This window comes from Phaenicophaeus curvirostris, chromosome 24 (assembly GCF_032191515.1).
Source record: "Phaenicophaeus curvirostris isolate KB17595 chromosome 24, BPBGC_Pcur_1.0, whole genome shotgun sequence".
NCBI classification, from domain to species: domain Eukaryota; kingdom Metazoa; phylum Chordata; class Aves; order Cuculiformes; family Cuculidae; genus Phaenicophaeus; species Phaenicophaeus curvirostris.
Window position 1 is genome coordinate 2,003,837 of NC_091415.1, and position 27,691 is coordinate 2,031,527.

At 45.4% G+C, this 27,691-nt stretch overlaps 2 protein-coding genes across 5 annotated transcripts; one reads left to right on the top strand and one right to left on the bottom strand.

Annotated features, from left to right (window-relative positions):
• Nucleotides 1–535: 535 nt before the first annotated feature.
• DYRK3 (dual specificity tyrosine phosphorylation regulated kinase 3) lies at nt 536–13,035 on the bottom strand. 3 transcript variants are annotated; one of them, XM_069876235.1, is made up of 3 exons: nt 12,900–13,035; nt 10,406–10,521; nt 536–7,090 (listed from the first exon to the last, which is right to left on the bottom strand). In XM_069876235.1, the coding sequence occupies exons 1-3, from the start codon at nt 12,937–12,939 to the stop codon at nt 5,516–5,518; spliced, it is 1,731 nt and encodes a 576-aa protein (XP_069732336.1). In that variant the 5' UTR covers nt 12,940–13,035; the 3' UTR covers nt 536–5,515. The 3 variants fall into 3 exon arrangements, with proteins under 3 accessions (XP_069732336.1, XP_069732338.1, XP_069732337.1); XM_069876237.1 differs by having other exon boundaries at nt 10,406–10,517; nt 12,900–13,011; XM_069876236.1 differs by lacking the exons at nt 10,406–10,521; nt 12,900–13,035 and adding an exon at nt 8,371–8,462.
• A 1,466-nt stretch (nt 13,036–14,501) lies between these two features.
• Nucleotides 14,502–25,027, top strand: EIF2D (eukaryotic translation initiation factor 2D). 2 transcript variants are annotated; one of them, XM_069876018.1, is made up of 15 exons: nt 14,502–14,628; nt 15,476–15,666; nt 16,346–16,429; nt 18,515–18,605; nt 19,264–19,371; nt 19,992–20,266; nt 20,463–20,580; nt 20,994–21,039; nt 21,676–21,779; nt 22,166–22,324; nt 23,028–23,117; nt 23,217–23,312; nt 24,223–24,343; nt 24,490–24,664; nt 24,765–25,027. In XM_069876018.1, exons 1-15 carry the CDS (start codon nt 14,573–14,575, stop codon nt 24,833–24,835), a joined length of 1,785 nt encoding a protein of 594 aa, XP_069732119.1. In that variant the 5' UTR covers nt 14,502–14,572; the 3' UTR covers nt 24,836–25,027. The 2 variants fall into 2 exon arrangements, with proteins under 2 accessions (XP_069732119.1, XP_069732120.1); XM_069876019.1 differs by lacking the exons at nt 14,502–14,628; nt 15,476–15,666; nt 16,346–16,429 and adding an exon at nt 16,745–16,900.
• The last annotated feature ends 2,664 nt before the right edge of the window (nt 25,028–27,691 follow it).

Here is a 27,691-nt window from a genome sequence, read left to right on the forward strand (position 1 = left end):
CAAACCTTTGCCCATTCTCCCATACTAAAACAGGGAACAAAACCCCACCGGGTGCTGTCTGGAAACTCTGCACAGACCGTTTCATCAGAACCAGAGACCTTTTTATTGCAGGATGATTTCATCTTCAAACCATTCCAATATCCACTCGGGTACAGTAGGTTACCCATTTATAGGTTTCTAATAAAAGCAAATCTTCCTTATGTGGCTCTTACTGGATTTCTCCTTTCAGCCTAGGGATAAGCGGGATTCTGGGCTTTAAAAAGATCTCCGGTGGGCTGGAGAAGAAAGTGACGCTGGAGAATGTCACGGCCAAACTTCGATGTGTTCTAATTACAGCACCGTTAATGAAAACACTTGTCAGACAGGAGCACCCATCGCGTTTAGCCCAGAGAAACTGAAATAATCCATTCAGCGACGGAGAATTCCCCGTGAACCTCTAGTTGGACACCACAGAGGTGGTGTCTGGCAATTCCATCGGGAAATAACTCGTACTTCTTGTTTAAACCAAGTCCTTCTGTTAGGAATTTGCCCAGTCTGTCGCTAAAGAAAATTATGCATTTATTTTCTTTTAAAAACGAACCGAAATACAACTTTAGGAAATATCTGTTCATTACATCGAGATACATAGTTCGAGACGGACTTCTTTCCGAAGCGTTCCTTCACAGAGTTATACTCACATGCACCTTGAAAGTTTTCGACATCCTCCACTGTATTATACCTCATCACAACATTTACAATAAAAAGGCTAACCTGTAAAGTCTTTAGACGCTGACAGTGAGGATGAACATCTGCAACGTGTAAGAAACCCTGAATAGTAATTTGATTGCACCAAGATGGATGTAGGCTGGTAAAATAATAAGGCACAGTACAATGTAGAGGGAACATGGGTTGCTCTTTAGTAGCACAGCCGCACGGACCCAACCAGCTCCTCTGCAAGAACTGTGTTTGATTCACGTCACCCAGCACAGGGATGATGTTCACCTATCCAAGCCTGCTCCGACGACCCAAGGGTTTTACGTGTTACAGTGGGAGTTAAAAAATTGGAAGATATCAGCATTTTAGAACACGCGAGGGCTCTGTTAGAGCAAGTATGAAGTGTATGCATCTTCCCAAGCCTCTATCAAATTAAAGCAAAAACAAACCAAAAAAAACTCAAAAAACCCCAGTCCCAAATATCCCCTCTCTCAGCTTAAAACCATTCCCCCTTCCCCTATCCCTGCACTCATCAAGAGCCCCTCTCCAGCTCTCCTGCAGCCCCTGTGATGTCCAGTTTTTAAAGCTGCCAGGTACCCACAGCTCTGAGCACTTAAAAACCGCAAAAGCTGGTTTTTTTTTTAATTACGAAAGTCTTCCAGCATGGTTTGTTTTGCACCTCAGCAGGGCACAGCAGAGAAGTGCTGCAGATCTTTCCATATTATTTTGGCTCTCCACTTCCACAACAGAATTCAACTTTGCCAGGCAGGGGATTTGTATCAATCATTGGAGCAGAGATCTCTGGGTGCAGCATCAGCCTTTCGCTTGTCTGGCTAGGATTAGCAAGACATTGCTGAGATCATCATGTACGCGTTTCACAGCCAGAACAGCTAGTGGCATTAAACAAGAAAAAAACAGAAGAGCTGTAGCCTGCAGTGAATCTCCCTTTAAAAAGGGCCCTAGGGTTATTTCAGAGGTAGATTTTTTAAAGAGCATGGCCATCCCAAAGAACCTTCGCTGGGAAACTGCTGCTTAGAAAGTTTCCAGCTGCATCAAAGTCCTAACAGGTCACGATTGTAAATAACTCCAGATTGAGCAATGCGTTCGCCTCTTCCACAGAAGTCACCTTAAAGTTTTCCACTCGGGCTGCTCTGAATTCTCAGGTCAGCAGACAGCTAGAGCTCCTATCCAAGCGGATGGGAAGGATAGAAAACCCTAGGGAAGAGCATCTGCTGTACCCACATCTCCATCATCGGTCACTGCTGTGAACCAAGCCTCGCGGCCAGCAGCCAATGTTAGCGAGATCAAACCTGTAAAGAACCAAACGCAGCCTGAGTGGGTGTCTCCGCGGTACCACGCTCTGCAGCGAAGATGACTTCCCTGTCCCACCGAGTTCCCCTAAAACAAGCTTCTCCTTCCAGCTTGGACAGGCTGATAATACTTGGACCCAACTGCAAGGGCAAGGCGTATCCCTCAGATCTAATGCTCACGCCTTGTCATTGGTTTCTATGCAGTTATTGCTGAACTGAACAGCTAAAAACACAGACAATAAACAGTGGGTGTTATTTACAATAGAGACTAACAGTGTAGTAGAACACAGGGAACATTATATAGAACACTTTAATACAAGCTTGAGTGACTTTTCTAAATGCAGTGTCTGTTCTGCTGTAAATCCAAGTAATTTGCATTTGTTCTGTACTCACTCCTAAGAACAAGGCTGAAGTTCCAGTGGAAGAGCTCCAGTGCTGGCACATCAACAGGCTCACAAAGCAGTTACCACAAGACCAAAAGCTGCACTATTCATCTATTTAGATGACTTTTAACAGTCTAACCAGTTTCACAACATTGAAAAACGACAGACTTCTGGGAATTTCAGATCTCACTAGTGTTTAGTTTCCCAAAGGACCAAGTGGGCGTTTGGGACTTGACTGTATCTCAGTGAAGACAGCCACTGCGAGGACCACCATCCTTTCAAACCCAACAACACCACCTTGGTTCATCGCCCCACACACGGCTGTGGGCAATTCCCAGTTCCCAGGGAGCCCAATAATCCATGTGTTTACAGGGCTAATTCCTCAGCTCTCTCCCAGATACGAGATTGATTAGTTCGTCTGAAGTGCTCTCCCAGTTTGGGAACACTGGGTCACACCATTCACTGAAAGGAAATATTTCATTAAGAAAATGGGACTTAGTAATTGGCAGCAAAACCAAAATATTCTCAGCTGTACATCCTGGGATATGAAGAAACCCTCTGCAATACAACAAAAATCCTCTAAGACCTCTTCCTTCTCACCTGCTCTGGTGACAGAAGCCAGGGACCTGAATTAGCAAGACAGGTAACGATGCACATGATTTCACAATAGACTAGTCCCAATTAATAAAGATCCAGTGTTAAGCACACAGAAATTATAACGGGCACTGGGTGCAGTCAGGTCATGCTGAACCCATTTTCTAGATAAAAAGCAACGTCCTTGGCAGCCAATGACTCCTTCTGCAGTTCTACAGCACCAGCCTTAAAAGAGATGACACAGGCTGTTACATCAGAAGTCACCTCAATAGTACCCAGTTCCCAGAAATCACAGGATGATTATGCTACATTTGGCATAATTATTTAGAATCACGATAACACAGTGTTCCTAAGGGGAGACCTGTTCGTACAGCTCCCAGCCCACCAGCACTCTCCTGCCTCTGCCAGGCTCCAGACGCTGCTGTTACTTTCCAGTATATAAAGTGCTTTTCCACGCATGTTTCCTAACTGGCTATGACTCCCAAAAGATTCCTCTTTCCTCACTTCCCAGGTGTATTTTGTATAAAAACGCACAGACTAAAGGGCAGAGGAGGAAGAAGAATGTTTCTGGCTTCTGAAAACACATCACATCTGTTAGAGATTCTACTAAAATAATAGTATTTTCTGCCACTTCCCCCAAAATCCACTTCCTTAATTCTCCATTCAAATAAAACTTCTCTCAGCTGAGCAAAATAAAATACCACTCCTGCACCCCTATGAAATGAGCCATGAACATACCATACATGCTGGCACTGCTTGTAGCTGCACGGATAAAGGCTAGACTGTTATTTTAATATCATTACTAAGCTTATTGGATTTACACTTGTAAAACAAAAGAACTCGGAATCCAAGCCAAGAACCTCCAGTTAAACAACAGTTTGGAAAGTTTGGAGCTTTGGCTCTGCCTCTGTGACTTTTCATCCAGACCCCACCCAACATTTCTCCAGAGCTGTCATTAAAGAGAGAGAGCGCGTAGCCCCATCGTCTCCCAGAGCAGGTCTTGTACTGAACATGGGGTTAACTTATCTTAAAAATCACCCCAATAATCCCTTCGTTTGTGTACCGAGTCTCCCTGTTTTAACAGTAAAAGCCTGCGACAGAGAAACACATTAAATTTAAAACCTTTTGTTAATAAAAGCTCTAAATTGTATTTAAAATTGCATCCAGGCAACTGGCAAGAGATCAGATGTTTCTGCAAATGGACTTGGGCCATGTGGCTGCAAGAAGGAAGGACACGAAGGAGCTGTGCTGTTGTCATTAGAGGCCACTTCACCTTTTCATGTTTGTGGAAGATAAAGGAAAAGGAAATACAAACTCAGATATTTAAAGAATGAGAAAACGTCGGCACACCTCTCTCAAAGACCTGAAGGAATATATTAGAAACAAATAAATTCTTCCCCTCCCCGTCTCTCCCCACAAAGACATTTTTTAAGTGACCACAATCTCAATTGTAGTTCAACAGTTTTGTCCTGGGAACAACACAGGAAAACACATGCACACGCCTGGCAGAGCCAATGATTTAAATCTGAGCTCCAAAGAAACTAACTGATTAATCATCTCAGACAAACTGGAACACGCTTGGACAGATCAGTCCTGATCCTGGCTTCCCTGACCAGGTTTCCATAGACTTTTAAGGGAAATAGCAAGTGTACCAACATTAGCAGTTTTATTTCACTATATCCTGTGTTCCCTTGTGTTTCTGTGCTCCTTTGGAGGGGAAAGAAAAGCAGATGGTAAAATTTCAACACCAGATTTCTTTGGTGTCTACATCCCATGGTATTTTTAAAAATCTCAGCCAGGATAGATAAGGGAAAAGCGGCACAGAGAAATCAAATCCTTCCAAACCTAAGTTAGCAATTTGCAAGTATGTTCCTAATGCATTACATCAACTCTTTTGTGCTTTTGACAATAGATAGTTGGGAATTAACTGAAAATACATATTTTAAAACAATTTCCCTTGTTGTCTTAAGCAAAAGAATCTGTTAAACTGGCCTGACAAGAAATGGCTTGATTTCTAAACCTGCGTTATCAAAAAGCACACCTGTCAAACTGTTGTTTGACTCAAAAGCTGAGCTGACCTCCTCCGTAACATCATACGCACCACGTTGTGAGTGAAACAGCTGGACAAAAGTTAGCCCTTTGAGTGTGAACATCTACACTGAACCTTGTATAGTCAAGATTTCGCCTCTAATAAAAAGTAAATCCATTAAAAACCTCTGTATTTAACTTCCTTACACATTATTAACAAACAATTAAAATACACAGTATGTTTTTGGGCAATACAATGTTCACAGAATCACAGAATCACTCGGTTGGAAAAGACCCACAGGATCATCGAGTCCAACCATTCCCATCAACCACTAAACCATGTCCCCGAGCACCTCGTCCACCTGTGCCTTAAATCCCTCCAGGGAAGGGGACTCAAGCCCCACCCAGGGCAGCCTGTTCCAGTGCCCAATGACCCTTTCCATGATAAATTTTTCTCTGATGTCAAGCCTGAACCTCCCCAGGCAGAGCTTGAGGAGATGTTCTTTATTAACTGACGAGTTTGGGTAGCACAGTGCATAGAGGTATGCTGCCATTGGAGTCGGATGTTAAATTCGCCCTCAGCCTACTTGTTACTCCAACTACAGGAGGCAACTTGGAACCTATTCCTGTGAAAGAACTTGTGTAGCTGGATATCCGTTTATTGGAGGCTTTATCAGTGCTGGGAGGTTTGGGTGTTCGTTTACAAATCCAAGGGTGTCTTAAAGCTTGACTCGGAGTCATGCGTGTCGAAGGATCCCAGCTGAGACATTCTCTTAAGAACTCTATAAACAAGGGATCGTCACAGCCTTTCAGCGCTGTCACCCAGTCTTTGTTCCCTGGAGCACCTCGGATTTTACCCCGGCGGGATCGACTCCCATTAAGGGTCACTCTTCCATCTGCATGCGTAGTTACAGTGCAGTAGCGAGGATGACCCTTAGAGTTGATGAAGTTCTTGGCTCGCTTGGATTGATCCAAAAGCTTCTGAGGTGGCATTCCGAGTAGTTCCATCATACAAGCCAACTGGTCTCCCTCATCCTCTCCAGGAAAAAGAGGATATCCAGTCAACAGCTCTACCAGAATACAGCCAAAACTCCACATATCTATGGGCATCCCATAGCGACTTCCCAGAATTACCTCTGGTGCCCGATAAAATCGGGACTGAATGTAAGTGTAGACTCTTTGGTGCTCAAAACAGCTGGACCCAAAGTCTATAACCTTGATTCCACTCCTCCCTTGCTGTTTTAGGAGGATATTTTCTGGCTTCAAGTCACAGTGAATGATCTTGTTTCTATAAAGGGCATCCAGACACTGCAGTATAGAGTGAGCAAACTTGCGTACCAGCTGGATACTGAAGCCCTGAAACTTATTTCTTTTGATTAGCTCATACAGGTTCATACTCAAGAGTTCAAAAGTCATACAGATGTGGTTCCGAAAGGTGAAGCTTTCTAGCATGTGAATAACATTCATACTGCCCGTTTTATCCTGCTTCTTCAGATGCTCCAAAATCCGTATTTCTTCAGCTGCTTGGCGATGGAATCTCTTTTCATTGCGAACCATCTTTAAGGCTAAGTGTTGGTGGAGTTTGTGATCATAGACTTTAGCAACTTGTCCAAAACTGCCCTTGCCGATGATTTTGAGCACTTCATATCGGTAAGCAAGATGGTCATGGGGCACGTGAATGTAACTGCCTTGGTCATCATCGTATCCTCCGTTGTTGGGACCACCGATTACTCCCTGTCTCTTCTTTGCAGCTGGACCCACAAAGTAAATTTCAGAAAAATTAAAGATCTCTTGCTGCTCATATGCAGACAACTGATGTTTGTACTGTTTGACAGCTTGCTCTGGAGCTTGGGAAATGGCTTTATGTACTTTCAAGGAGCTACTACTACCACCTTTAGAAGTGCTGAGGGTCTCTACGCTTTTATCTTTTGTCAGGGAAGGAAGAGATCTTTCTGAACTAGTAATCCCTGCAGACTGAAGAGTGATGCTCCTTCTGTTGCCAGAATCCTCAAATAACTGCTCCACTTTGACCTGACTTCCAATCGAGGGATGATCCTTCATGGCAAGTCTATTGCTAGAAACCTAGAGATGGGAAAACAAACAAACAGCTTTACTTTATCTTTTAAAGCACAGACTTCGAATAAAATCAATACCACCTAAACCAAAACCAGTATCATCGACAGTTTTTTTATTTCTATTAGGAACAGATACAAAAAGTTGGACTTAAAGTAACTCAAGTCACAAGCATTGTTAGCGAAGGGCGCACAGAGAATGCAGCTTACTGAAACAAGCACTTACACAAATGTAGGGTATTTTTAAGGCCATAAAGGGTAAACCCTAGACAGACAAACAGGGACAGAACACCTCTCTCTACTCATATGCACGCCGTCAGCAAGCAGCCAGGGGAATGGCTATGTTTAGCTTTAACTGTGGGTGCAGCAAATGCAACGAAGGACAGATGCGACTGGCACCTGTCTGAAACACCCACCGACAGACAGACGCGCAGGGAAGCATTTGGAATATTGCAAAGACAAGTGTGCCAGACAAAGACAAAGAAACAACAGCAGCAACTGAGGCTGTGTAACCAAGCTGAACAAGGAGCAAAAGGATCACTGAGCCAGACAAGACGAACCCTACTTAACAAAAAAACTGATTTTTTTTTCTTTGAAGGAGGAAATAATACCACCATATCCACAACTCCCTCTGAAATCAGGAGATGCACAACTATCTGAAGACAGACTTGGAAGCTTTGAATAATTAAGAATACTCCAACTTCGTTGCAGTACTCAGTAACCATTGTTTCGTATTGCCCTACGTTAAAATATTCACATCTGAAATGAAAGCAGAGAAAGCAAGCAAAGCACTGTCATATTTTTCTAGCTTGTCATTTTTATAATTCAGTAAATGCTGAACTCCCTGGAACTCAGTTCCTCACTAGAAGAGCAGTTATTCTCTTTTTCCGCTCACTGACACTCCATGCTGACAGACAGCAGAGGTGCTGTGCCCCACTGAAGAGTTCTGACTACAGTAGCAACATCTGGCTTCCATTTTGTCCTTTAATCTAAAAATAAAGATTTGAGACGCATGCCAAACCAAAACCCTGAAAACCAAAATAACTACACAAGAGTCAAACAAAAAATATAAACAAGCCTGCCGATCCACAGCAATAAAACTACATTCCTTTTTACTTACATACAGCCCCACATCTCAGCACAGGCAGTAAATAAAGGAAATGAATGTTCTCGCCAAAACCAGCTACACACGTATCTTTTAAGGGTCTGTTTGTTGGTGCTGCCTTGAAATGTTAGCTCCTGCTCACGAGCCCCCCAAAAGGAGCATTTCCTGCAGAAGTTAGTCCTTACCAGTGGTGACCAGGGGCCATCGAATGCATCTCACAAAGTTCCATGACCGAGTCCTATCAACCTCAAAACACAGTGCGCTGTAAGACACACGCCTTAAATAAAAAAACAACAAAACCCAACCCTAGCTGCTTAGAATAAACAGCTTTTCCTCGGAGTCTGGCTGCACCTCCAAGATAAGGATGACTTATCTTCAGAACCAGCAGAAAGACCACTCAGTCCAGCAGTAAGATTACAGATGAACAGAGAACATAAGCACAGAACGAGATTCACGCTTGTTCGTTCTCTGGGTTTTCTGCGGGAGAGAGGGGAAAAAACAAGCCGAACCTGCCTTCTACAGTAGATGCCTTCTTTTCACCCCTGTAATCAAAACTTGATGTTCTTCCCACATGGGTTTCAGTTGCATGTCCAACAGAAGCAGCTTTTTAACACCGAGTTGGAACAGACACAACTGCCCCTCAGCAGAGAACGCAGAAGGTGGCCATGGCTATTTCTGCCTTCTCCAGCTGGATGAGCAAACTATGCAGAGACTGAAAACACCCTACAGAAATACCGCTTATTACACAAATTTCTTACCAGTATTTCAGTTCTAAAAATGCTGTCAACAGTCTGAATGTCATCAATCAGAGCAACAAAATAGAGTGTAGAAGCCTTGCAAGCAGCCCTAAATTGAAATATTCTCCATGCTGGGTCAACAGCAACTCTGCTAATGCTGCTGTTTGTGTCAAACATTTTGTGCCTTTGAATCCCCAAATGAACAAGGAACTTGCTATTCCATTTATCGTGAAATTATTTTTTCACGAAGAAACCACGGCTTTGGATCTCAAACTCGCCTCAACAGCCATTCAGTAGCAAAGCCTAAATTATAATTCTTAGAGGACTACCAAAATGATTTGGCACATGACAGCCAGACACAAATATAGATCAGCATCAGCCCTAACTTGAACTCCAAAGAGTTTCACCGAAAGTCAGATGACTTCTGGGTAACATCAGCTTTCTCTCAACAGCTTTCTCTTAAAAATCACAGGCTGCAGAGGTTTGGTTTGATTAATAAAGTGCTATTAGCAGCCAAGAAACCTGTCTGACAACACAAGTGCACCCTGCTGAAGACTGTCACTTACTTCCAGAACAGGAGGAAACAGTTAACCCAGTTCCCATACAACTGGTTTTGCAAAAGTGCATCAGCTGTTATCTGAATACCGAATAAAATAAACTGAATCAAACCCACATATTCCCAAAGCAGAGTTATTTATGTTCTTACAGCTGGGATGAAAAGCATGAGCAGTTGTAGACATGAGAACTCTTCAATTCTCATGGAACATCACAACGTAATACAAAAACCTTGCAAGAAGGAAACCAAACATCACTTAGTGCCAGATCCTTTCCCATTAAAATGGATTTTCATCCTTGCCTGCTTCATTTGAAAACCATATAAAGGCCAGAGCATTGTACAGCTAAACATGACCACTACCATTCATTTGAATCAATTTAAGGGAACATCTTATAACTCCACATCTGTCAAGGAAACATCTTAACACCTTCAGTCCATGAAGAGCTTTTTTCCTAGCAAATGAAGTGGCAGACAATGCCAAAGTTTTCAGAGGAGCAAGATACTTTTGTATGATACTTGGTAACCATGCAAACCCACACTGATCCTCCTGCTGTTCCTAAGTATTTATCACTCGGAATTTTCATGAGGGAAACTAAAATAGAAAGGTGCAAGAGTTAAAGCAAAGCAGGAATGGACTTACATACAAATGAACAGACAAGGTGACACAGAACACTTCAACCTTGTGTAAAACAACTTTCTCAGTTAAAACGTGAGCCGAGGACAGTCAGATAGAATTTCTGCTGCTGCCCAACAAGTTCTACATTCAACACCACGTCCTTAGGAAAAGCAACGATGTTAATAAGCTACTACAAAGCTGCAGCATCCCACAATTTGAATTTATTCCCGATAGGGAGAAATCCAACTCCTCAGTTGTTCTCACTGCCACACCACACAACATGAAGACCCAGACAACTTTAAAATACTCACATTAGATCTTCCAAGGGAAGGAAGTCCTGAGGGGCTGCGTTCTTCATTTGTAGACTCTTGGTACCTAAGCTGATCTATCCTCATGTAGGAGTCATATAACCCATCACCAAACCTGGCTGGAAAGGTCCCATACACAAATCAGTTAGACACAACGATTCAAGTGGATACAGAGACAAAGGCTGAAATGCATCTCACTTAGCACATTTTAGGCTGTAAGCTCATCAGTTCTCAATCTTGAGAACGTAACTGCCTGTAAGAGGTCTGACACAAAACACCCAAGACTCACCCTGTAGCTCGGGAACCAAGAGCGACACAGAGATGTTAGAGAACATGTTCTGATCTGTCACAGTGAGACAAGGCTCAGTTCCACCACTTCACTCAGCATGAGTGAACCCGGGTTCATCTAGAGATGTTTCCTTACCCCCAGTCGGAAAACGTCACTGTGCAAGAATAAACAGTGAGTTCACATGCAGCTGAAATCCGTGATGGAAACTTCTCAATTATTGGCTGAGGCCAATGGTGAAGAGCTCCCAAAGATCCAGTCGGTGCTCAAAGCAGATCGTTTTCAGTTGGGAGAAGATATGAAACCAAAACCTACCAAGATCTTCAACAGCCTTTTCAAAAAGGATCTGTGCAATTGCTTTGAACACTGGCAGTATCGTACACAGACGGGTTTCAGCTCCGAAGGGATTGACTGTAAAGGTGTTCGTAACTCATTTTCTTAATTTGTCAAATAGAAAGAACTACAGGTGCAGTCTCAGGTTTTTTTTTGTCTGACCTCATAGTTTAATATCAGAACAGAGCCCAAAGCACTCAGAAAATCTTAATTTGCCATACATTTAATTCAAAGCTTCTCCTTTTTTTTAATCAAGTTGCGCACTACGGATTCATCCTTGAGATACAGTAACTGGCACACTCCCGGGTTTCCCTTAAGCAGGATAATCCCGAACTAGCCCCACTGAGAGCAGAAAAGGAGCATACACTTAAACAGTTGATAGGACTATCCTTCCAAGTAGGTTATCCCTTAAAAATGATATGTGGGAATTACAGTTAGCCGCTCTGCTGCAAGGAACACAAAACAAGGCCATGGTGGCTTGCACACAGCAAATATCGGTAAAGATGCTAAAATTGAAACGTTTAATGCAGCCAAACCCATGCTGAGGCCTGGTAGAGGGGGAAGGGGAGGAAGGGGGAGAAGAGAGAAAACAGAAGGGGGGACAAAGTGGGGGGGTTATGGGGAAGCTGAGAGGAGGATTGAGGGGCTGGAAAGAGGGGGGAAACCAAGGAGGGAGAGAGATGGGGGAGACAGAAGAGGGGAAAGAGGAGGGGGGAAAGGGTGGACAACGGGGAGGAAACATGGGGAGAGAAGGGGGGCCAGAAAGGGGAGAGAAGGGGGGCGAGAAAGGGGGCGAGAAAGGGGCAGCGAGAAAGGGGGGGCGAGGAGAGAAGGGGGGAACAAAGCGGGAGGAAGGGGGGAAGACGGGGGGAACGAAGGGGGGAGAAGACCCGGGGAGGAGACGGGGGGGGAATGAAGGGGGAAGAAGACTGGGGGGAACGAAGCAGGGAGAAGATGGGGGGAATGAAGGGGGAAGTAAATGGGGGGGAACGAAGCGGGAAGATGGGGGGAATGAAGGGGGCAGAAGAGGGGGAAGAAGGGAAGAAAGAAGGGAGGAGAAAAGGGGAGAAAGGAGGGAGCAAGAAGGGGGGAGAAAAAGGGAGCAAGAAGGGAGAAGAAAAAGGGAGTAAGATGGAGAAAGAAAACGGAACGAGAAGGGGGAGAAAAGGGGAGAGAGAAGGGGGGAGAAAAGGGGAGAGAGAAGGGGGGAGAAAAGGGGAGAGAGAAGGGGGGAGAAAAGGGGAGAGAGAAGGGGGGAGAAAAGGGGAGAGAGAAGGGGGGAGAAAAGGGGAGAGAGAAGGGGGAAAGGGGGAGAGAGAAGGGGGAAAGGGGGAGAGAGAAGGGGGGAAAGGGGGAGAGAGAAGGGGGAAAGGGGGAGAGAGAAGGGGGGAAAGGGGGAGAGAGAAGGGGGAAAGGGGGAGAGAGAAGGGGGAAAGGGGGAGAGAGAAGGGGGAAAGGGGGAGAGAGAAGGGGGAAAGGGGGAGAGAGAAGGGGGAAAGGGGGAGAGAGAAGGGGGAAAGGGGGAGAGAGAAGGGGGAAAGGGGGAGAGAGAAGGGGGGAAAGGGGGAGAGAGAAGGGGGAGAAAAAGGGAGAGAGAAGGGGGGAGAAAAAGGGGCAAGACAGGGAGGACAGGGGGTCAAGGGAGTGAAGGAGGGAAATAAGGGAGGAAAAAGGGAGGAAGAGAAAGGGAAAGGGGGGTGAAAACAGGGAAGAGAGGGGTAAAAAGGGAAGGGAGGAACTGGGAAGGGGAGGGGGAAACAGGGTAGAGGGGGATCGCGGGGAAGGGGAGATGGCGATGGGGGTGAAGGATGGGGAGGGATGCAGGGAGGGAAGGAGAGGGGGGAGAGGGGGACGCGCGGCCCCGGTGCGGCCCCTCACCCGCGGGCAGGGCCGCCTCGGCCTGCCGGCCCAGCAGCATGATGTCGGGGCGGGGGGGGCCGCGGCCGCCATCCCCGGCGGGGCCCGCGCTCCTCCAGCCGCGCCGCCGCCCCCGTCGCCACGGCAACCGCCGCGCATGCGCGCCACGCCGGGGGGGGGCCTGGGCGGGGGGGGGGGGTGTGTATCTCTATAAATATATATATATACACACATATACACATAGAGCCTGGGGTGGGGGGGAGGTCCGAGCCCTGGAGCATCTCCTGGCCAAGGACAGGCTAGGAGAGTCATAGAATCCCCAGGTTGGAAGGGACCCACCGCGTCATCGAGTCCAACCATTCCGATCTAAACCGTGAGAGTTGGGGTGAGGCCTCAAAAAGCAACATAGACATAGATGTGCCTTGTGGTGGGTGGATGTATAGGGGTAGAAATGTGAAGGGAACGAGTCCAGAGGAGGATGCGAGGGTGAGAGGAAGGCTGGAGCGTCTCCCAGCCAAGGATAGGAGGGGAGAGCGGGTGTTGCTCGGCCTGGAGAAGTGATATAAGCATATATATACGCAGAAAAAATATATCTAGAACAATATATAGTATATACTATATATCAGGACCAGGATAAGAATCACAGGGTTAGAAAAGACCTCCAGGATCATCGAGTCCAACCATTCCCATCAATCACTAACCCATGTCCCTCAGCACCTCGTCCACTCGTCCCTTAAACCCCTCCAGGGAAGGGGACTCAACCCCCTCCCTGGGCAGCTTCTGCCAGTGCCCAATCACCCTTTCTGTGAAAATTTTTTTCCTAATGTTTAGCCTAAACCTCCCCTGGTGGAGCTTGAGGCCATTCCCTCTCGTCCTGTCCCCTGTCCCTTGGCAGAAGAGCCCAGCTCCCTCCTCTCCACAACCTCCTTTCAGGGAGTTGGAGAGAGCAATGAGGTCTCCCCTCAGCCTTCTCTTCTCCAGGCTAAACACCCCCAGCTCTCTCAGCTGCTCCTCTTGTTCTCCAGCCCCCTCACCAGCTTCGTTGCTCTTCTCTGGACTCGCTCCAGAGCCTCAACATCCTTCTTGTGGTGAGGGGCCCAGAACTGAACACAGGATTCGAGGTTTGGTCTCACCAGCGCCGAGTCCAGAGGGAGAAGAACCTCCCTGGACCTGCTGGTCACGCCGTGTCTGATCCAAGCCAAGATGCCATTGGCCTTCTTGGCCACCTGGGCCCCTGCTGGCTCATAGTCAGTCGCTGTCAACCAACACCCCCAGGTCCTTCTCCTCTGGGCAGGAATGGCATCAGGACTGGGACAGGGATGAGCATGGGGATGGGGACAAGGCCAGGGCTGGGATGGGCATCAGGATAGGGACGAGGATAGTACTGGGACAGCATGGGGATGGGACAGGGACAGAGATGTGATGGAGATAGGGACAGGGATGGAGATGGGGATGGGATGGGGAGGGAGATGAGGACGTGAGAGGGATGAGGATGGAAATGGGATGGGGACAGGGAGAGGGACATGGACAGTGATGGGGAGAGGGATGAGGATGGAAATGGGACGGAGAGAGGGACCGGGACAGGGACGGGCCGCGTTGTGCCCCGGCCGTGGCGCTGCGGGCCGCGGTTTCCGGCCGGACGCGCCGCGCGGTGCCATGGCGGGCGGGCGGCGGCGGCGGGGAGCGGGGCCGCCATGTTCGCGCGCGCCTTCCGCGTGCGGGCCAGCACCGCCATCAAGGGGTCCGACCGGTGAGTGCGGGCGGCGGCGGCGGCCCCGGCCTCCCCCGGGGGCAAGGAGGGCCGGGGGACGGGGCTGGAGAGCAGGGGGCGCGGGGAGGCTGGGGGGGTTGAGCCTGGAGAAGAGAAGGCGCCGAGGAGACCTGAGGGCGACCGTCCAGGGCCTGAAGGGGCTGCAGGAAAGCTGGGGAGGGGCTGTTCGCGAAGGCTTGGGGTGATAGGACGTGGGGAATGGGGATAAATGGAGAGGGGCAGATTTAGGCTGGATATAAGGAGGATTTTTTTTCAGTATGAGAGCGGGCAGGCCCTGGAACAGGTTGCCCAGAGCAGGGGTGGCTGCCCCATCCCTGGAGGGGTTCAAGGCCAGGTTGGATGGGGCTGGGAGCCCCTGATCCAGCTGGAGAAGGGGCTGGAGAGCAGAGGTTGTGGCAGCAACTGAGGGACCTGGGGCTGTTGAGCCTGAAGAAGAGGAGGCTGAGGGGAGACCTCATCACTCTCTGCAGCTCCTGAAAGGAGGTTGTGGTGAGGGGGATGCTGGGATCTTCTCCCAAGTGACAAAGGATAGGACGAGAGGAAATGGCCTCAAGTCACACCAGGGTAGGTTTAGATTGGATATTAGGAATAATTTCTCTACTGAAAGAGCGGTGAAGCCCTGGCAGGGTCTGTCCAGGGCACTGATGGAGTCCCCATCCCTGAAGGAGTTCAAAACACATGTGGCCATGGCACTTCACGACATAATTTAGTAGGCAAAAGTGGGAATCTCATGAGCAGCCCACGAAGTACTAACTGTCAATGTAGGAATTGTTCTGAGGGGTGGTCTAGACAGCTTTGTAACACTTTTGCGATTTTATCATTGCAGGAGAAAACTACGAACAGATGTTGCAGCAGCTTTTCCAAACCTTAGTGCTGAACAACTGACTGAGTTTATTCCAAACAAGGAAGAGCTTAATGTCATCAAAATATACTGTCACAAAGGGGAGGCCGTCACTGTTTACGTGAATAACAGGAACCCAATACTGTTTGAAATTGAGAAAGCTCTGTATCCAACAGGTATGGGGACTGGAATGATCCTCCATCTTCACTTAGTGGGGGCCAGCCTTTCTCCAGAAACATTTCCCTGTGTCTAAGTACCTATCCTGTCACTGTGATATCGGTTGACTTCATAATCTTTAGTGCCTTTGTTACCAACATCTTTGCAAAATCAGTGGCATTTCTGGATTCTTTCCGCGAAAAGGAGACAGACGTGCTCAGAGGTTAGAAACCAGGAAACGAGTCTTTTAGGTCTTAGTTTAGCATCTTAGTCCCCTTTCTCTCTGCAAGGTGTGGTTCCAAGAAGCAAGATGTCCACTCTAGGCAGCCCTGAAGTTGAGCAATGAATTGCTCTGATATTCTGTGCTCTTATTTTACCCCATAACCAGCAGATCTTCCCTGCTGGAGTAGCATTTTAGCTCAAAATGTCCTTAATTTAAGGAAAATAATGCAAACTTTTATCTATATCCATTATAATATTTAACAGCAGCTTGAATTAACTAGTGGTTTATTTTTCTCTATCACTTATACTAATTGTTTTAGGACTATTCTGCCTTCACATCCCTTGATTACCCAAGTAACAGGAGAGTGTTTAGTTGTGGTTGTTATTGTACTGCTTAGTCCTAAAGTTAGGAAGAAGCAATGGCTAAGAGAAGTTTTTAATGATGCATCTTTAACTTTTGGTTCTGTTTTGGGACAGTGTATGCCCTGTGGGTCTACCCAGACCTTCTTCCTGCTTTTTCAACATGGCCCCCAGTGCTGCGGAAATTAGCAGGAGGAGCAGGTAAGGGGATCACAACTTTGCCACCTTGCACTGCAAACAGGAGTTACCTTCAGGGCTTTTTGGATGTTTTCTCTCCCAGTGGTAAAAATGTACCCGAAACAAAAAAGTATAAAGAATAAGTACACTAAAGTAATTCACAGTGATGTCCAAAAAAGGAAAATAAATTAGCTCTAAGGAGTTTTGTGAATGAAAAAAAGTAGGTTAAGGTATTTAATTGCATTACCTGTTCCACGTGGGAGCCTCGGATTTGGAAATACCTTCTCAGGGTGATCAGCACCTGTGAACTGGGACACAGAACTACCCGTGTCACTGCTCTGTCTCTTATAACTCTCCTTAAGCAGCTGAGTTCCTGTGCTGCCACCCTGCTTCCTGCTGCCTCAGAGGTGAACTGGCTTATGCTGTGGATAAGAAGGGAGTTGGTATTGGAACCTGCAGTTCTAATCACTGTCAAGTAAATTGTGGATTGTGCAGGTGAGGTTAGATTTGAATTCCTGGATTTCTGGCTCTACCACCTAATTATGGATCAAGACTAACAAGAAAGGAGTCTTATTTCCTGGAACCTGCTTTGGATGCAGTTCAGACTCATGAAAATCAGGTCTTCATAAACTTTAAATTGCTGAACTGCTCAACCAGAAAAAGATTAAATTGCAGCCACTGTGGCCTTAGTCTCTGAATGGAAGTCCATGTGTAGGAAGAGGTGGTTTTTTTTTTCCATTGCATACTATCTAAAGTAGAACTGCAGTCTCTCTGTTTCCCCAAAAGCAAACAAAGTAAACAAATTGCTTGGTTGTGTATCTGTGATAGACATCTGAGCCAGCCTTGCTACGGACTTGTAGTGACCTAGTTTCTGGGGAAAAAAAAGTCTCACTAATGGGAGAAGGACATGGATGAAAGAGGTCTACGGGTCATTCATCTCCCATGGCAACCAGGCTACTTCTGGGTACAATCTGAAGATAATGACAGACAATGACCAAGAGAAGCAGAGAGGAGAGGTAGAGCCACATCGCAGGAAGAAGAGAAAAGGTGTGGGACTCTCCAGTGCTGCAGACGTGCAGGTTTAGGGAGAATTCAGTTACAAAATGGAGAAACAAGGCAGTGCTATTCACGATATCCATTCCTTGAATTCAAATACCTTCTGCCTGCCCTGGTTATTTATATGATGCACATGAGCTGCCTACCTTGTCACGTTAAGGGCTTCATGTGATTTCATATCCTCAGAGGTGTGGAAGCTTGGTTACCTTTGCAGAGTTCATTGTAGATATGCTGAAAGTAGTGACAGCGAACCAGAGGTAAAATATTCTTGGCTCCTTCAGCACACACATTAAATTGATGAGAAAACAGTAAGGTGCCTGCAAAACCAAACAGTGGAGCACAGGTCAGTCCATGAGACTGCAAGTTCTGGACAATTTTAGCTGCGATGAGGGAGAACAGATACTACATGATTTGGTGATGACCTGATGTTGTACGTGCAGCATAGAAAATTGTTTTTTACTCGCATGCCAGTCTGTTCATCCCACGTATGGAAAGCAGAAGGAAGCACACAGCGAGGCGTACTGTTTCTGTCCTGATTAGCAATGTTAAGGCTGTTTCCTCCTGCTGACGAGAGTTCACAGCTAAGTGCAGGTATTGTGTCAGAGCAGGAGGGCTGGGTTAGCAGTGGCAAAGGGTAGGCATTTCTCTCTCCAGGGAGAGAGCTGCTGGGATAAGCTGCCCTTGGGCAGCCTGGAGTAAATGGGCAGTTCCAGACACATCTCCCTGTTCCTTTCTCTTTCCGTGTCATTAATGAGGAGTAATGCTCTGGGAGCTTACACCTTTCTTTTAAAAACTACTCCTGACAGCGCAAGGGGCTGAACGTGCTTAGCTCTACTGCAGTTTTTTACCCAGCACCCTTTTAAATTGGATCCCTTGTACCACAGGGTGGTAGCAAGAATTGCTGGTTTCCTAAGAGAAAGGGACAATCGTATTTTATCGTATTTTATCTGGCATGTGCTCAGCTGTTTTTGCTGAGTAGCAGGAGGGTTGGGGGTGGAGGAGGTAGTGGCTGAGTTTCATTGAGAAATGGATGCGCTTTATTCTGTTCTTTAGATCTGATGCTTCCAGGAGTTGTAGTGCCACCTTCTGGCTTTCCTCAAGTAGAGCGGGGCACGCTCTGTGCTGTCACCCTCTTGGGAAACAGGTACGGAGGAGTCTTTACTCGTATCGTTTCTTAGAAACTAAAAATTAAATGAAGGTATTTTTTACAGGAAGACTGCGAGGTTTGAAGAATCAAAAGCAGAATTGTTCTAGCGCACTTGATGCACTCTGGGCCTAAACAATGGAAAATACAGCAGGAAAAGGATCCACTTAAGTTTGTGGGTTAGGATATGTTTGAGCTGAGGTAGACAGCTTTGCCATTTGGTTCTTTGGGACCTGTTGGGGCACAGCTGGTAGGTTTGTTAAAAAAAATTACTCTGTTTCATAAGAAAAGATTGCATTCTACACAGTTACTGTCTTTTTGTCTATGAGGAAATCCAGAGTGAGGGAGCAGTGCTAAAGCTGTTGGGTTTTTCTGACTGCTACTCTCTTTTGGCAGTTCATATGCTTCTTGTACTTAATTAAAGCAAAGAAGGCGTCACTGAACAACCTTCGCTTCAGTAGTACAGCTGCACATGTCCTTGGGAATCTTTGGAGGACTTTACATACCAGAAGGGTAACCAGAAAGTACTTAGATGCTTTAAAAGCAGCAGGTTGTACAGAACAAGGACAGCGTAGAAGAAATTTGGTATATCAACAATAACATTCTGTCTTGTTTAAGTAGCACAATGGATTTGTGCTGTCCTCCCTTCTTTTCCCAGAGCTCCTGTAGCGGTTGCAGTTGCCACTATGTCCACTGCGGAGATGCTGGCTGCTGGAATGAAAGGGAAGGGATTTGCTGTGTTGCACACGTACATGGATCACCTCTGGTGAGTATATTGCCAGGCATTTGGTAAAATATCTAACAAGTCTCATGTGGTTACTAAAATCATAGAATCATAGAAGGACTATCCTTATAGGAAGAAAAGAATCTGTGCCCCATTAAGCTTAATCTGTCCGTTCCCCATATTAAGTTGTTTGAGTACAGTTTATGTATGACCATTATTAAGGCTCCAGCTTATCAGACTGATAAGTCTGATATTTAAAACTGATCATTTGGTTAGGTTCCCTCAATAAGAGAGTATTATAAAAATGAAACTAGAACATCCCTGTTGCTCTGTGTTTAGAAAATCTAGTTCTATAAAAAAATGAACTTTGAATGATTTTTGCTTAGAAACAGTCAGCTGTGCCAGTCTTGACCAAATAAATTAGTTGCTCTGCACTTGGATTTGACTGGTCTGCTCTGTTTTAAATTAGGATTCATGGAGGGAACATAGAGTTTATGGAGGAAGATGAGTTAAAATAGTTATAAAGTAGTTATAGTTTTGGGGATGCAGAAAAGGATCTATGCAACCGCCAGTGGTTTATATCAGGGTGAGATTTATTCTTTGTCCTGTGGGTTTCAAGCAGTAAACAGAAAGCTATGTTATTTTTTTTCTTCCTTTTGTAGGGAATACGGTGACAAATCTTGTCCTCCTACCTTAGCTCCCTCAGTAGCAGATTCTGCTGACAAGGAGAGGGCTGAAGATGGGGAAGAACCTGCCATCAGCTTCTCCACTGACACATTGCAGCACGTGGACACTGGTGATCTGAGCCTGAAGGAGCAAGACGGTTGTGCAACACTGATGGGAAAGGAGGAACTCGATGAGGACAAAGCTGCAGAAACAGCTGATGAGGCCAGCACAGAGGTTCAGCAGGAAGCTGAAGACAGTAGGACTCCACAAGGTATTTTTGCGTACAAAGGAAACCAAACAGTGCCCTTTTGGTTTGCTGAAGCCCATACCCACGATCTAGATTACTGTGCGTTTTGGAGAGCTCACTGTGAGAGCAGGGTAGAGACAGTTCTGTGTGTCTGAAGGAACTAAGTGCTGTGTTCTGAGAGACTACTCATGGCTTGCTTATCCTTTTTTTTCCCCTGCAGAGCAAATGGATGCTTTATTTAATCAGTGCTTTTTTCATGCCTTAAAATGCAAAGTAAAGAAGTCAGATCTCCCTCTGCTCACCAGCACGTTTCTCCGCAGCCATATGTTCTCATGCTGGTATGTGGTGACAAGTTTGTCTTTGGATTTGCATGCTGTGGTTTTGCCATTAAAACTGTGGAGATCAAGGGTGATATTTAGGATGAAGTTTTTGACTTAAAAGTAGAATTCAGTTGTTTTCTAAAGTTATGCTCACTTACTACATCAAATACTTTGATGTCGGACCAGGATACGCCCTCGGTAGCTCACTTGAGTTGACTGACATTTGTTTCAAGATTGCTTAGTCACTTAACTGGCTATTTGCCTACCTGCAGTTTCACTCATCATGTCCATTTATTAGCTTGTCAGAAGTAGTTCTTTCTCTGTGTGATTCGTGTCTCTGCTGCTAAGAAACGTCTAGCATAAGTAGCAAGATTTAAGAAGAAATGAAAGGTGACTTATAACTAAAGAACTTCTAAAAAATCCATTTATAGCCCTGCTGGAAAACAACTGGACATAAAGAAATCAAGCTATAAGAAGGTGAGATATTTCAATCGGGTTTTGGATTAATTTAAATAAACAGAAGGAAAGAAAAAGTTTGCAGTCAGAGTTGTTCAAATAAAACAAACAAACAAACCCTAGCAGCTGTTCCTAAAAGCCAAGTACTTTTTCTCAACTCTCTGTTCTTGTGGGATCCAGGGAGAAAAGTAATTGTGCTAAAAGCATGAGCTGCTTTGAATGAAGCTAATCCTGTCTGTGATAGCTGTTAAAGGGTTCTGATCTTGTTGGACAGGGCAGTTACCTGCAAGAAGTCATTCCTTTTCTAAAGCTGTTAACAAACAAAAACTCAGAGAAAGGAGTTGATGTTGTCCCTGTTGTGTAGCTGACCAGCAAAGACCAAGTGCCTTGCCCCAGATCTCACAGCCGTCCATGTGAGATGTGGGTAAGAAAGTCACAGAGCAAAGCGATGGCCTACAAAGGAACACTGGCTTACTCTGCTTCAGAGCTTCTAACTGTGTTTGGAGAAGCAAAGGTGTGAGGGGTGGGGTGTTTTGGCTTTTTTTTTCCTTTTAAAGAAGTTTTTCTGATTGAGCAAGTAACATTGGGGCAGTTAGAAACACACAGACAGGAATTGGAAGTGCTTGACTCCACATTTCTGATTGTTGCCTCCTTCAGTTCTCTAAATTCCTGCAATGTATGCAGCACCAGAAGATCTTGCAAGTGAAGGAGCTGAACAAAGGTGTGGAGAGCATCGTGGAAGTCGACTGGAAACACCCAGAGTATGTAGAATATTGTGGGCTTTAAAAGAATTGGTAGTTTCTGAAAGAAGGGAACAAAATCTGGTGTTTTTCCCCAACATATAGGGCTTTACTCAGAGTGAAAAGTGTTAATATCACCTGGGTTAAGATGCTTATCTAAGTTTATCTTTGAAATGTGCACAGGGACAAGTTTAGTACTTGCAGCTAATATTCCAAACCCCTGTTCTCCCATCGTGTTCTTTAATCCACAGACACAACCTCCCATTGCAGTGGAATGAGTTTGGAGGAACTGACACAGAACAGACCAGAAAGCTTTTTGCGTGGCTTTGCTAGGTTTTAGTCTCTCAGCAAAATGAAAGTGATGCATTTCAATCCCTTTCACACACACCAAATAATTCTCATTTCAGCATTAAAGCATTTGACGTACCTGAAGGATTTTCTTCAGCCTCTGCTGCCCAAGACGGCAAGAGTGAAGACAGAGAACAAGTATACCATGCTCCTGAAATTATTCCACTTTACGGGGTTTCAGCAAAAATGATCCCCCTATTTCAGGAATCTGGACACAGGTAAGCCCTAGAAAAGCATAACAAACCTATTGTTATATGAAGAGAGAGACTAACAAACCTATGCTTTTCCGTTTCGTTCCCCTTCGTGGGGAGGGCCCTGTGATTTTTGTTGGGAAAGGTGGTGGGAATCAGAACATATTCATTGCTTCGCAAAGGGAGGAAAGATAAGAAACTTTGACAACGGCATTTAATGAATGCTCACATCAGTTCTCCCGCAGCTAAGGAAGTGATAGCCCAAGTGTCAAAATCAATAAATTTTACTTGGATTGTCTTAATTTGCTGCTGGATAAGGCATATTCTGCCCACCCACAGTTTGGTTTACTGAAAAGAGGATGCCCAGATAATTTAAAGAACTCACTCACCTTCTTGTGCCTTAATCTTGTCTGTTTTGACATAGTTTAGGTAGTACTCAATGGCAGCCTTTCTTCGTTTGAGCTCTTCTATACAAGTTATCCACAGTCCCGCGAAATTAGGGGTTATATTGGGGTCATCCAAGGGGTTTAGAGTCTCTGTAATTACTGCTGTGAACCTTTTATCTGGTGTGCAGGCACTGAAGTGCAACAAGAAATCACTCCCTAGCAGATGCATTTCATTATTGAGCTGCTGCTACCAAATGGAGTCAGAGTAGTTGCTGTCTTCTGTCTTAGTGACAGAACCCAGCTCTCAACTGCTTAATAAGTTAAAAAGATTTCTTTCTCTTTAGAAAAGGCAGCGCTTTTTCAAGCAGCGAGGTGAGAAACATCATTGTTAACTATGTGAAGGCTAACGAGTTGGTTGATGAAACAAACAAAAAGTAAGTAGACATGGAAGTTGTCCTACCCTGCTTCCACATGCTGAAGTTAGAGGAAAGAAGTGAACTTGTTTGCTTCTCATGTATGTTTTTGTTTTGTAGCTTTGTGAAGGTGAATGCCATCCTGTGCGACTGCCTGTTAGATAAATCGGAACAGGATGAAATCTCAAAACTTAAATGGGATGACCTCTTGAGCAGGTGACTGTTTTCCCGATCTAGTGTTTCAGGATCACACAGATTTATAGCATGCTACTCAAGCCACATGTTATTCAAGCTACCTAAACTGTAACTGTAACTAAGCTGGTGGTACAACAAAAAATATCCAGAGACCTTCATTTGAAGGATCTCATTCTTCACCACGTAACAAGCATCTGGCACTAACTATTGCTATTGGTTTGGGGTTTTTTACCTGTTAACTGCTTATCAGAGAAAGCCTCCTAAACAAACAGTGCCTGGTTCTGCATGTACGTATTTATAAAGCCATCGTTTCCAACAAATTGTTGAACATATCCTTTTTAGGTAATGGTAGCCAGTTGTCTTGCTCTTTTTATGTGGAGCACAGTTTCTGCATTTATAATACAAAGTCACCTTTTAGATTCAAGTGGCCTGAGCATCTCAGACAAAGCAATTATTTCTATATACTGTGCCTTACTTGCCTTGAGCTGCTTCATCGCACAGTGGCACCTCCAGCAGCTCCCTTACTTCTGAAGGCATTATTTGCTTGTGGAACAGTAACGCAATTGATGCTGAATTTTAAACTGAAGTTGCTTCACCAATCTGTGAACAACTGAACAGGACCGTGAAGACAAAGGTTTTCCTCTACAAGAACCAATTTATAAAATATTAACCAGGAACAATCTAAGAAAGAATTCTGTCGAGTCAGCAGCCTGGCTTTTCTTTTAGATACACCTTTCCTTTAAATAACAGCTAAGATGCAAATCTTTGCATGAGATCATCATACACTACCTCCTTAAGATTCAAATTCTTCTCACACACAGAATCTTGGCTTTCTTGTAGTCTCCAAACCCTGCGAGAGGCTGCAGTGGAAAGCACAGTTAACAGCCCTGCTGTACTGCACAGACTAACTGGATGTATAAACTTTGTTCAGGTGCCTTGAACGGATGCAGCCCTTGCACCAAGTGACATTTTTTGGACAAGAACCTGTTGTGAGGAAAGGAAACATTGAGCCCATCGACATAACCGTAGCACAGAGATCATCAAATAAGAAGGTAAAAAAAGAGAACTGAAGTTCCGGGCGTTGAGCAGAAGCCCAGATTCTGAGAGCGGCTCTGGCAGCTCATTTTCCTGGGATGAGTGGGGTGTGACTTGCTAATACCTACAGCAGTGATGTTTGCTTAATTCTTAAACCCCATAGGTGACGATTATCAAGAACCTTGAGCTGTACGGTCTAGACCCACAGTGCATCGCCAACATTCTGCAACAAAAAGTGCAAGCCAGTGCCACCATCACCCCAGTACCTGGAACAAAAGACAGAGTTCAGGTCCAGATCCAAGGCAACCAAATCCATCATCTGGCCAAGATGCTGCTAGGTAAGTCTGTTCTGGAAGTGGGAGAGGTTACAGCAAGGTACAGGTTTTAATTCTTGAGCTCTGAATAGTTACCTGATTTGAACTCTTGGTTTTGTTGCAGAAGAATACCATCTACCTCGGAAATATATTCAAGGCCTTGAGAAGGCTCCAAAGCTTGGCCGGAAGAAGTAGGAGAAAAATCTACTGTAAGAATTACTCAGATCTCGCTATTTATGGACCTGTTCTGCCAACAAATAAAGGATCATGTACTGACCTTGTTCATTCAAAAATGAATCCTGGATGTTTACAAGGTCAAGGATTCACCCAAATAATAATATTGCTCCAGCTACTCGTTTTTTCATAAAAATAAAAAGCTGAATAAAACCATAGCATCATCCTTTTCCATATGTTTTCCAGAAGTTCCTTGTGGTGCACTGGTTTTCGGGCTACACTGGATTTTGGCTAGTTAAACATACTTGCTCTGCATCTTCTATCAAAGGCACAGTAACAGAACCTCCACCAAAATGTAAGCAAAGTACATTCCAACACGTTGTCCTGGAACAGTCCAGTGGGTAGTTCTACAGATAGTGTGTGTCAGAAGCAAAGCCCATTTGGGTTTAAATTTTAGCCATTTAAATACTTCCGGGTATTAATATCAGACATTTCAGCACTGAGAATGAACTCCAGTAGTTGGATTTTTCTGATTTGTATTTTCATATATAAATACATTGTAATGTACAACATTAATTTATCACAGGTTGACATGGGTAGCAGTTCTCTGAAGACCAGCTAAAATATTAAAAGAAGATTCATGGGATACTTTGGTCAGGTTCCTCGGGGGTAGATGTTCTGGACCTCTTTGACTGAAGCTTAAACAGGAAAAGAAGTTGGAGAGATGTCTTTAATTACTGACAGGTTTATTATCGTTATCTTTTACACTGCATATGAACAAGGAGTTTTAGAACCTTCAAAAAAGCTGGAAGTGAGACATTTTTTAAAAATGCCATAGGGTTGCTAGGGAGTAGTAAAAATAAATTACAGTATTGCAAAAATGCATTTCACTTTGCCATAGAAGCTTTACTATTCCATTCTATACACAGTATTTTACATCTTTTACAATAGACATGAAAAATAAATTCACAGAAACTAGGCAAGACAATACAACCAAAGGCACCGCCAACAGTATTTTGCGCTTAAGGAAGGGGCTGATACTTTTATCCAATATTTCTATCCTAGCCACAGCTCGGCTGATCTGAGAATGCCAGTTTCAAGCTCTACCGATTCCTCAAATGCCCCGTATCTTGAAAAAGCGAAAGGAACAGCCCTCCCCTTGCGGGAGGATTTCAGCAGCATTTACGGTAATTGCATAAGAAGCCATGCCCTGTGCAAACTCAAAGACATGCTGGGTTCCCAGAGCGGAGAGAGAGACGGAGAACTCCAGGAGAAAGCAACGCCGGCGGAAGAGAAATCTCAACACCTTTTAGCCAGAAAGAGAAGGGATTTCAAAACAAGCGTCTGGATCTTGCTTCTGAGAACCAGTGGCAGTTTTTACAGCGGGCTTTCTCTTGCCTGAACAGAAGTATTTATACAGCGCTCGCAGGACTGAAAGCGCTGGGTAAATGGTACTGGAATTACTTCACAAGTGCATAGCGAAGTAATAAGTATTCTTGTAAACGGACAAATAGCCCCAGAGCATGGAAATTACTGCTCTACGTGGGCTGGTGCCGCGTTGTTAAGGGTCAACTGGGTGTACAGTACAGCTGAGAGGCCCTGGCTGCACCGCGTGCCAGAGGCCAGAGCCCTGTTCGCAAACCCTTGGACACTACTGACTAAAACATGAGCTGGAACTAAGCTGGCAGAAAGGGGCAATTATACAAACCGAAGGGCTTTCGGTGATGCAGTTACGGTCCATAAACAACCATACTCTAGTGTAAATCTGGAAAATGATAATAAATGCCAAGCATTCACTGTCAAGAAAGAAACAAAACAGTTCCTCATTCCTCTACGGACTAAAGCAGCCTCATCGCAACAGGACTTCAGCTAAATGTGGGGACAGGACTGACAAGGCCTCTGGACAAAAGCCCCTTCCACCTTCCTCCTTAGCCCAAACGCAAAGTTTTCACACTTTTAAGGATAAAAAGGCACTGAGGTAAATTCTGGACTCCACGTTGTCTCTGTGGTAACCGTAACCCAGTAACCTGTTGCCTCCCTTCCTGCTTCGCGCAGGTGGGGTCCCAGCAGCCTACAGCAACCTCCAAGGGACACCGGTCAAAGGGACATCAGGTCAATATGAAACCCTTCCACATTCTCCATGTAAATCTAGCTGGTATTCATGCTCCCTTTTCCCTTTACGTGTTGTTGCGGTGTCCTGTGTAAACAGAGGGAAGACTGAACCTGGCTGTGTGCAGCGTGCTCGGCACGAAGCACTGAGAGTAGTAAACATGGGGAGCAGCCTCTCTCCAACTGGCATCCCTGGAACCTGCCTCACCCTCAGGGCTCCCTGGACAGAGCTACGGCAGGAACTGAAGCTCCAGCTCAAGGACTTTTATGAAGGATGTGCCGTGCATCCATCAGAGCCAGTGGGAGCCCTGAGAGAGAGGGAGAGAGAGGTTTCCTGGCTCCACATAGAGTGCAAACCCTGTTAGCCTTGCTGGACACGCTGGCAGAGCACCGATTGTGATAGGGAAGGGGGAGAGGAGAACACGATGTAGAGTGGGCACAGGGACAGGAGCAGTGGGAGAGCAGCGTGAGGAGAGGTAGCAGGAAGAATCATGGTAAGAGGAAAGAATCTGATGCTAACGGCTCCCTCGCTTTTCCTGGTGCTAAGGCTTTCCCACACAGGCTCTCCGTGCCACATCCACACCCTGGCCGGAGCTCCTCTCCCTCAGTGTCAGACCTGTTCGCAGCTCAAAACCAGTTTGAGTCGCGAAACTGGGGTTTGAGCTTTCTTGGGTTAGTCTGCTGGATACGTATTGCTAAACGTTCACGATCGAACCATCGGCCCATGCCCCAACCGTCATCCTTACACTTTTCAAACAGAATTTGTTA